The following is a 10,670-nucleotide window of genomic DNA, read 5'->3' as shown; positions in this document are numbered from 1 at the left end:
GAGGTGCTTTTGAAACTTTATCAATTCATAAAGAAATTATTGCAAAGTTGTAAATGATGTAAAGTTCAAGTTTAAAACTTGTGGGGATCTAAATCTAAAGTTCCCAAAATTAGTTGGTCTGGTTTGTTTTTGTTCCCAAAACCCAGCTGTTGATTCATGTAAACAACAGTGAAAGGAAAATACATTAAGTGTCACCATTTATGCTGAACTACAAACAGAACCTGGAAGATATGAGGAATTATATTATTATTTTTATTATATTCAATGAAGTTTTTGTGCTTTGAGTCATAATACTTGTCCTGTCAATTTTGCAATAATTTGAAAGAAGATCTGGTGATTTTTTTTTTTTTCTACATTAGGGTCATTGTAGATAGAAAAAAGTAGAAATATCTGCCAGAAAAACTCAGAAATGTTTAGACTAATCTCAGAAATGATCTAGAAAAACAAGAAAGAATCTGCATTGGAAAAGTCCAGTGCCAGAAAATGTTTTATTTTTTATTTTTTTTAAAGTCTAAGAAGTCAAAATATTTCTAGAAATAAACTCAGAAATTTGAGATTAATCTTAGAAATTTTCTGGAAAAAGAACTTGAAAATTTCAGAATTTAATATTTTATTTCAAAATTTTTGACCTTTGAATGTCAGAAATTTTTACGTTTTTCTAAAAAAATTTCTGCGATTAATCTCAAAATTTCAGGGGTTTTTTCTAACAAATTTTCAACTTTTGAATGTCAGATATTTCCCAAATTTTCTAGAAAGTTTCTGCCACTAATCTCAAATTTTCAGAGTTTTTCACCTGAAATTTGCTCCTTTCTTTTATCTACAACAGCCTTAATTTGCTGTAGTTTTTTTTCCAACATATTTGCCTGGAAGAATATATTTTCTAAATTAATGTTTCTTTTAATGTATTTCTGGAAGCCAAATATTTCCTATTTGAGTGCTCACGGAAGCAAATAAAATGTTTTTCTGAACTTTAAATAAACAGGAAGCCAGTCCAGAATAGCTCCAGCTTTAAAAATAGATAAGAGTTTTGTTGTTTTCTGTTATTGTTTTCATCAATCTTAACCTGAAAACCCTGCAGGAAGTGAACTCAGCCAGCAAAGCAGCAGAAAAATAATCCATACGTGAACAGCCAAAGTCCAGATCTGCCATATTTGTGTGTTTTTGTTTGAGTTTCATCATGTCCATGTTCAATGTTTGCATTAACTGTTAAACTCTGAGGCTGGAAAGCTTGTAATAAAGTGTTTTCAGAGACGGTCCTCAGTGTGTCTTTAATTTTACACTAACTGGGTTGTGTGGTGAGGATTGTTTATCGTCATCAATGTGACTCCGTCGCTCCGAAACGCTCGGCCTGTTTGATGCGCCGCTCTCCTGTGGCTCAGAAAGCCTCTTTGATCGCAGCTGATTAAAACATGAAGCCTGTGTTTGATCATGATTAAATCTTAGCTTAATCATCTTCAAGCTCCTCCAGTGGTTTTCCGTCTTTATGCTGACTGTTGGCGACATTGTGAAGAGCGGTTTTGGTGAGGCTGGTTTAAGCAGCTCTTACTATCTTAATGAACATGTTTGGGACCTTCTCGCCAGCATCGGTTTCAGTTCAAACACGACTCGCGCTGAGCGGCGTTAAAGCTCCCGTTAAAGCTCATATTCACCTATATTTCCGGCTGTTTGGGGGATTAACTCGCTGCAGATGAGTCAGCTGCTTGAAACAGGACGAGGATTTTATTTGCATACGGCAGCAGAGACGTTAATAAGGGAAGTTTTAAGTGTTTACTATCAAATCTGACAGTTTACTAATTAAATCTGGACGTGGGAATTGGTTTGAGCTAATTTTGCGTCTGGCCGGATTCCCACTCAGTCTGGGAAATGTGTCTCTTTTGTGTTTACAGATGCATTTCTGGTTCCTGCTGCCAGAACTGTGCAAGCTCTGAGCTGGTGGCTGCACTTTACTCCGAAAGAGGCGGCTCTTTTTCTTTTTTTTGCTTTATTAAAATTGATGCTCCCAGTTTGTGTCTGAGCCTAACTAGCAAATCAAAATTAAATTCTGTCTCTGAATGTGAGAGTCTGGTAGAGGCCATAAAAGACGAGTTTCTACAAAGTTTCCGTTTTACTTCCACATCCCAACGATCTGCTTTGTGGCGAGCTACCACATAAAACCCAAATACAAATGGAAGTGTATGGAATGTGGCGAATTCAACTTTTTCAGGACATGTTAAAAAAAGCAATTACAAAGATTTGTAGATATTTGGGAATTAAAATCAGGTTTTACAAAATTTGAGAATTATTTTCCCAGAAATAACATATGGAAGATTAAGGGTTCCTGGAGGAAAAAAACACAACAGAGTGCTGACTCGAATCTCAAAATTTGGACTTGAATTCTTAATTTTGGACTTGAATCTCAGAATTCACATTTTTTCTTTCTCAGAATTTTGGTATTTTTTTCCCCAGAATTTGGATTTGAAGTTAAAAGTTCAGACTTAAATCTCACAATTCACACTTGAATCTTAGATTTTGTACTTGGATCTCAATATTTGAACTTGAATCTTAGAATTCAGACTTTTAAATTTTGGAGTTGATTCTCAGAAACCTAACCAATCTTTCTCAGAATTAAATGGCTTTTTGTTGCTGTCTTTTTTCCTCAGACTAGCCTTTTTTTCTTCTGACTCCGGTGCAGATTGCCACTTGGGGGCAACCAGCTTTCTTTTTTCCACTGGCTCTAATTTTCTCGGGACAAACTTGATTAGCAAATGCAGTTTTGAGGACGAATCACTGAAACCTCCCTCTAGGTGTCAGACTTGTCTCTCTGTTCAGGATTCAATCTGTGGCAGTTTGTTGATGAACACACACTCACACACACACACACACACACACTGTCATAGCAGCATTTTTCATCAGGTTTCGTGGCGCCGCTGCTGACTAAGAGACTGCTGCCAGCATATCCACCCCTTCCCATCCATATTGCCCTTTCTTTCATACCCACTCGCTCTCTGACAAATTATAGGTTCATCTAAAGTTGCCATGCCAAATTGTGTATATATACACACACTCTGGTCCATCCATTCGTCTAACCGTCTATTCATCCATCCAGTTCCTGCTGCTTTCTCGCTCCCTCCATCTGTATCCGTCTCTCGGAGGTGTCGGCCGCAGCCATATCAGCACTTTATCTGCTCCGTTATGACAAGCTCTTATTGAAAGGGGAGGCGGGTGAACACAAACACACAGATTCAGGACGGCAACACCCAAATAAACTACCTTCTGACCGCTGGAAAATAAAAGCTCAGGCGACTGTTTTGTAACCGCAACTGCTTCCTGTTTGGTTTGGTTTTGTCCTTTAGGTCTGACATGTCATTTCTTTACTCTCTGTTTGCGTGAGTGTGCGTTAAAGGGTGACTAAGTCCTGGGCGGTGATGGCGTTCTGCCCAGAGGGGTGTGTGGAGGTCTGTATGGAGAGAATTGATCAAAAGAGAAAAGGGACCCTGGTGGGTAATGCTTCAGCAGTTAACCTCAGGTAATAGTGGGTTGATGGATTCAGTTCATTTTCAGCAGCAGATCCTGTTTATCAGCACTGCGCTGCGGGCTAAAGCTTCAAGAAGAGCAGCGGTCAATGTCAAATCTGGAGACTGCTGAAGAAAACAAGCTGGACTCAAACATGGAAAGGCTGCCTAATTTGAGCCAGACACATTGGTGTGAAAATGTACAGATTTCTCCTGTTTGTGTGTTTTGTTTTGTTTTTTTCGTCATTGTAACGTCAAAAGCGCAACTATCCAACCCTACATCTTTGAGAAGCAGAAGTGGGGCCTCCTGCACAACCAACAAGAGTGCAGCAAGTGGTTTCTGGGGGTTAAGTCAACAGCTACACACTTGTCTATTCCAGCAGCCATTGTAAAGCGCATACAGTGCTGACCAAACCTGCTGGAGATAGGCTTGTGTTGCTAGGTAACTGGCTGGGTTTCGCTTAGGTTGCTAGGTACATTCCGAAGGTTTTTGAAAGGGCTCATTTTCCAGACACTAAAAAACATTAACTTATTGACAAATAATTCATTTTTTTAAGTGTTTGAGCTGTTTTTAGAAGCAGTAGAAATATTGTGCATCAATTTCACACAAAAAAAACAAAAAAACTGGGGACATAAACACCACAGAAGCACATTTCCGCCATGAAAGAAAAAATAAAAGCCCAACAGAAAGTAGTTTTCGAGAGCAAAAGAGAGAAAATATGTCATGATTTTGTCTGTCAAAGCCATAATTACGAGATACCGAGTCATTATGAGACAAAGCCTATGAGTCCATCTCAAAACTGGCTTCGAATCTCATAATTATTACTTAAAAGTCGATATTATGAATTCGAAAGTCAAAATTATTACTTAAATTGTTCTTAAAATTATGACATTAAAACTCGAAATTATGACTTCTCGTTGGACTTTTTTTTTCATGGCGGAAATGAAAAAAAAAACAGCGAAAGCTAACATCCGACATGCAGCTTTAAATGCAGCAGGTTAACGATCCGAAGCACAAATCTTCATTTAAATGGCAAAAATAAACAAAATGGTCAAAATCTGGACTTAAATCTGACTGATGGTGTGTTTGGAAACCTATTAGTAAACTGGAAGTCATTAGTAAAGTGATTCAGGTTGTCTGAAACATTTAGATGTGGCAAAACGCATAATCAGGAGACAACTGTAAGCTGGTAAACGCCTTTTATTCACAGTGTAAAAATCCATTTATTGATCTGAAGTATTCATCAAGAAATACATTCCCATTCTGAGGGGGATTTAAATCACATCCCTTCCAGTCATTTATGACAAGTCATACTCGAAATTCTGCTGTAAAAGCCCATCTTACAGTTGAAATAGCATCAAGCACCTTTCCACAGTCCCTCAGGAATTCAACAGTAGGTTCCTGCAGTTTGAGGAAATTTATAGCTGAAAATAACTTTAAGTAGTCCCAAAGGAATAAAGCAAGTGACTCAGCTTTTGTTTTTCCTCTGCACGTTTCCTGCTGGTCCCAGAAGTCTCCACATTAGGGGGTGGAAAGCCCAGAGGAACAGCTTCCTATTTAAAGCTGAGAAATGGTAGCGCTGAGAGGCATTCAGACGATCAATAAAAAAAGTTACTGTTATTTCACTTTAGAAGAGTTTTCTCTGAAAAGAGCACAGACTGTTTCATTTTATGACTTTTGATCACATAGTAAAAATTTGCCTCAATTGTATTGGTGGGAAATACAGTTAATATGGTAATTTCTACTCATTCATTCCACAAACTGCTTGTGGAAAAATATAAATTAACCCATAATGTAAAAAATTTGTTGTTTTAATACCTTGATTTTTCTTCATAGCTTAGTGTCTTCATTAGACCTCCATCCAATCGGACTTATTTATGATTTTACAAAGAATGGACAAAACTTTCCAACATTAACAATCCAAATAGCCTTTTTCACCTTCAGTCTATCTAAATAAAAGTTGTTTACAGACACAAATGTTAAATGATCTTTTAAAAAAGTCAACTTGTAATTTTTTGTTGGCTATATTTAGACAATTTTGACATTTATTTTAAAGAATCACAATTTTATTTCTATTTTTAGGTTTTAAATTAAAGAAAAATATTTTACTAAAACAGGATGGAGTCACTATTTTTAGAGGACGTTCTTAAAAAGCGGCTTCCAGTCTAATGACAAGACAAATGTGCAAAAATAGTCATTGTGAAAAAAAACTAAAACATTAATTCAGGGTTTTTGCGTCGCTTTGTATTTAAACAAACACATTTTGAGGACAAACTTCTTCTTCTTCTTCTTTAGCTTCTTCTTCTTCTTCTTCTTCTTCTTTTAATTGCTGTTGGCAAGCAACTTAATGGTGTGCATTACCGCCACCTACTGGTAAAAGGACAAACTTTCTTCCTAAAATAACTTTTATAGAAGAACCGACATACATGCACCACTCCATTCCAGTAGATGGCGGCAATGCGCATAAAAACATTGCTTGCCAACCGCCATATAAAAAGGAAGTAGAACCGGCGGCCATTTTGAAAACAGGCACAGCTCCAAGACAGAAAAGTTTTTTTTCCAACTTTGGAATCGTCTGACCGTCACTTCTGGTGAGTTTGATTGAATGTTTTCAGTTTTGCTCATCCCCAAAGCCGATAGTTTATGTTTTATGGTGTAACAATCAGAAGAAACTTCAAGAGGATATTTATAAACCGGCGCAACAGATGTTTTGTTTTGTGTCGTTGCTGCTCTTTATGTTAATTTTTGATTCCGTCGGCTGCATTTTGGAGCAGTTCTGATATGGCTGAGAAATTTTCTTCCGATATTTACTGAAATATAATAAAAAATTTTACTTTAGCTTGCGTTGTTAACGTCACAAGTGAAACTTACAAAATATTTGCATTTTTTCTCCAAAAAAATCTGAATTAAAAGGCTGAAATATTTCATTGGTATGTCAGAATGTTTTGCAAAGGCCTGGTCATTGAAATATAATTTGATTCAGAAACTCAGAAAAATGTCAAAAGTTTTGAAAAGTGAAGTTTTTCTGGCAAATCTTTGACTTGTCAAACTCAAATTATGTGGTTTTTTTTGTATGTTTGAGTTTAATCTCAAATTTTCTTAGTTCTTGTAAAGTTTTGACTTTCCAAACAGAATTTTTATTTTCCCCAGAAAATGTGAGATTAATCTCAACTTTTGGGGTATCTCTTGGAAATTTTTCGACAATTTCAGAACGTCAGAATTTTCGTTTTTGTTTTACAGAAATTTTCTGAGATTAATCAAAATTTCTGAGGGTTTTTTTTTTCTAGCAAATTTAAAAAATTTCAAACTCAGAAATTTCCAATTTTTCTTGAAAATTTGAGATTAATCTCAAAATATTAGAATTTTTTTCTAGCAAATTTCTGACTATTCAAACACAGAAAGTTTATATTTATTTTCTAGAAACTTTCTGAGATGAATCTAAAAATTTCTGAGTTTTTTTTAATAAAGTTTTCCCCTGTTTTTCCTGTCTGTCCCAACACGCTGTCATACCTTACACCTGGCTCATTTCACATGCGTCTGAACGCGGCGCGCTTCTAAATGCTGATAATCTCATAGACACAACTGTTCCTCTCAGGCTCTGTGGGATTCAACACGCTGCCAGTTCTTGACAGCAAGATAAATAATAATCCTCTGATGGATGCTGCTGTGAAGTGAAAGCTGAAGGAAGATTTAATAAAATCCAATAGAATCTAATTAAAGTGGCTGGAATATGTGTGTGTTCAAGTATGTTATCAAAAAATGTGTGTGTGTGTGCAGTAGTGAGAATTTCTGTTTTTATTTTTTACTATTTCTGAACCTGAGCGTTGTTGTATGAAGATGAACAGAAATTTACTAATATCAGCTCCTAAAAATAAATACTGCARGTTTAAAAAGGCTATTTTAATAACAACATTATATATATTTTGCTGTCACTCAATTGTTTTTATTCTCTCCATAAATACACACTTGTTTGGTTAATATAGTTGGAAGGGAAAAATTGGAGCGCTGAAAAATAAAAACGGAAAGTTTTGTAAATAATAAAACTGATTTCATCGCGTCCTACATCTTTAAAAGCAGAACAAATTATTGGGGTTTGGTAGTATAGTGAAAATGTTATTTTTATTAATTATATTTGCCAATAATGGAAATGTTATAAGAATGACAGAACCTTCCCCTAACTCTGCACCCATCAGCTTCAGCTGTCAATATGTCCCACAAACSTTTCWGTATTTTTTAAAAATAATTATTTTCCCAATTACCAGCTTGATTCACAGCAGGAGGTTTGAATTCTGTCACGACTGCAGCTGAAACTGGATGTGAAAGCAGACGTCTACCAGCCAGGCGTCGCGTTTCTGTACCAAAAACCTCAGCAGCTTATTTACAACTTACGAGAAACTGTGATTCAAAGCACAAACAAATTGTAGAAATAGCTTGAAACTCTTGTATAAAACATTTTCTTTTATTTTTCGGTTTTCTGCCTTGGTTTCTCATGATATTACAGCACATTACCACCAGCGGTGTAAAGTATTGAAGCAGGCATCTCATCAATAGCGCCGCGTGATTTCTCTGAGGGTTGTGCGACTCTCAAACACACCGGCTTTCATCTGGTTGCTGTCAGACTCCAGCAGAGATGCTATTGCCAGAACCAGGGAGCTGAGAGATGATGAGTTTGATTTGGTTCCTGTGGAAATCAGTTGTGATTTTTTTTTCCCCTCATAAGATATTTTACAGAGAAGTCAGGGGTTTGTACCTACAGGAAGAACTGACCCAACCTGCTGTTGATCGGATAATCTGGGCAATAAATTGATTTAATCTGATTTCTTGTTTTTTGAAGATGTAGTTTTTGGATAATAATATTTTTTTTCACCAATACATTCCTTGGGTTTCCGTAGTTTTAGGGCAGCCATCTTGTTTGACATCTTCTATTAATTTGGACTTTGAATTCAGTTCAACCCACAGAAGGAATGATTGAAATAAAAGCCAGTTTTTAAAGATATTTTCTGTCATTTATACTTTTTTTTTTTTAATAAGAAAAAAAATCTACTAATCTAGAAATAAAATTTTGGATGAAAAATGGAGATGAAATATAAGGGCTGGACGAAATGGCTGAAAAAAGCATAGCTATTTTTGCGTTTCATATCAGTGTATTGATAATTATTGATTAGTTTTTTGTTTTAAGTATCTGAAATACTTCAGAGCTGGTGGTGTAACCTTTCCTGTTTTATCCACAATTTTCACTGCTTGCTGTTTTGAATTAGCAGCTATGAGCCACAGTGGAAAAACCTTGAGCTATTGCTGAAGTCACTCAACAGGTCGCAGCTAGGTAACGAAAGAGTGAGTGAGTTGCTAGGTAACGAAAGAGTGAGTGAGTTGCTAGGTAACGAAAGAGTGAGTNTTTTTTTTTTTTGTTTTTTTTTAGGGATACAAATCTTTGGGTATTTTCATGCCAAGTAATTGAGTTTTTCATTATTTTAGCAGCATAGAGAGCCACTGCTGAAGAAGAGAGATGACTTTGAGGACATCCTGGAGGAGAGGAGGAACACCAGCGACCTGAGATACGCCCTCAGGTGTTACACTCCCGCTCTCTATAAAGGACTGACTCCTTGCACAGCCAGCGACCTCAAAAACATGGTGCTGCAGTCTGACCAGCTGCTTTACGTCATCAATCAGGTGAAAAATGTCCAGAATCACAGCATTACTCCACATTTCATGCGTGTGTGGATGTTCAATATGGAGGCATTGCTGTTTCCAAGCTAAAAGATRTCATGGCGACAGATATTGTCTTWGAACTGACAAACAATGGCTTTGTCGTATTTTTGTGATTTCTCTTTTAGGTTTGCAAGGAGACKGGCACGGCCACAGATGAGATCCAGTCGGAGGCGGAGGCCATCTTGGAGGAGATGGCTCACCGCTTGCAGCTTACCACGGTCCGCTTCTTTGCTTTCACGCTCAGCAAAATCTTTAAAACTCTGTTCAGAAGCATCTGTGTAAACGAGGAGGGCATCCAGAGAGTGAGTAGACCAATCAGGGAGACGCAGAATGATGGACACATGCCTAACTTTGATCCGTTCTCAGCTGCAACAGGCCATCCAGGAACATCCGGTGGTCCTTCTACCGAGTCACCGCAGCTACATGGACTTCCTCCTCATGTCCTACATCCTCTACACCTATGATTTATCTCTACCAGTCATTGCTGCTGGCATGGGTGAGTCRGTATCGACTGATAGAAAACGCTTGTATCGTGATTCGGTTTTCAGCCGAATCTTCCAGCTCTAACTTCCYAGAGTTTCTCTGCAGACTTCATGGGAATGAAGATCGTCGGGGAGATGCTGCGAATGTCCGGAGCTTTCTTTATTCGGAGGTCGTTTGGCGGAGACAAACTTTACTGGGCTGTTTTCTCCGAGTACGTCAAGACCATGCTGAAGGTGAAAAGGCTTCACACACACTCAGGAGACCTTTGGTAAACATTTACTCCTTTTTAAGCTTTTTCTAAACGGKTTTTCTGATTCCAGAATGGCTTTGCACCTGTTGAGTTTTTTCTGGAGGGCACAAGAAGCAGAACAGCCAAATCCCTGACTCCAAAGTTAGGTAAATTATGCCGCAGGAGATTAATAAAGCTGCTATGTCTGTTTTGTAATCTTYGTTGAASAGACTTATTGAAATCCTGTGATTGTTTGTTTTGTTCTCCTACCAGCCAGGTGTAAAATATACATTTARTTATATTTTAGTTTATTTTGTCCTTGCTGTGGATTGTAAAATAAGATCACAAGATATTAATAACAGTAGTAAATTATATCAGATAGCTGTGAATTGAAACAATCCGTCTCGTRTTATAYTTATCTCCAACGTGGTGCTGGAAATGTTTGAAAACTTACCTTGAAATGTGGTTGAGTTTATGTGTGKGGTAAAGAGTCCAGGTGAGCCGGTTTTGTCGGGTTCCAGGTCTGCTGAACATCGTGATGGACCCCTTCCTGAAGGGGGAAGTGTTCGACGTCAGCCTGGTGCCGGTCAGCATCAGCTACGAGCGCATCCTGGAGGAGGCGCTCTACGCCAGAGAGCTGCTGGGCGTCCCGAAGCCCAAGGAGTCCACGTCTGTGAGTCCTGAACACCAGACCCCATCAGTTCTGGATCCCTACTTCTAAAAGTTACCCATTATGCTTTCTTGAACAGGTTCAGAT

General features: G+C 37.6%; 1 protein-coding gene across 1 annotated transcript in view; it reads left to right on the top strand.

The window, feature by feature from the left end:
- gnpat (glyceronephosphate O-acyltransferase) overlaps positions 1–10,634 on the top strand; it is a 25,637-nt gene extending 15,003 nt beyond the window's left edge. Inside the window, exons 2-7 of the mRNA XM_017302112.1 lie at positions 8,968–9,162; positions 9,327–9,503; positions 9,568–9,697; positions 9,790–9,917; positions 10,005–10,080; positions 10,435–10,634. Coding sequence (XP_017157601.1) covers positions 8,968–9,162; positions 9,327–9,503; positions 9,568–9,697; positions 9,790–9,917; positions 10,005–10,080; positions 10,435–10,634 — 906 coding nt within the window. The remainder of the gene's footprint in view (positions 1–8,967; positions 9,163–9,326; positions 9,504–9,567; positions 9,698–9,789; positions 9,918–10,004; positions 10,081–10,434) is intronic.
- Positions 10,635–10,670: the final 36 nt, after the last annotated feature.

Source organism: Poecilia reticulata, linkage group LG21, assembly GCF_000633615.1.
Source record: "Poecilia reticulata strain Guanapo linkage group LG21, Guppy_female_1.0+MT, whole genome shotgun sequence".
NCBI classification, from domain to species: domain Eukaryota; kingdom Metazoa; phylum Chordata; class Actinopteri; order Cyprinodontiformes; family Poeciliidae; genus Poecilia; species Poecilia reticulata.
The sequence above is the reverse complement of the archived record's forward strand: the minus strand, read 5'-3'. Positions and strand labels throughout refer to the sequence as shown.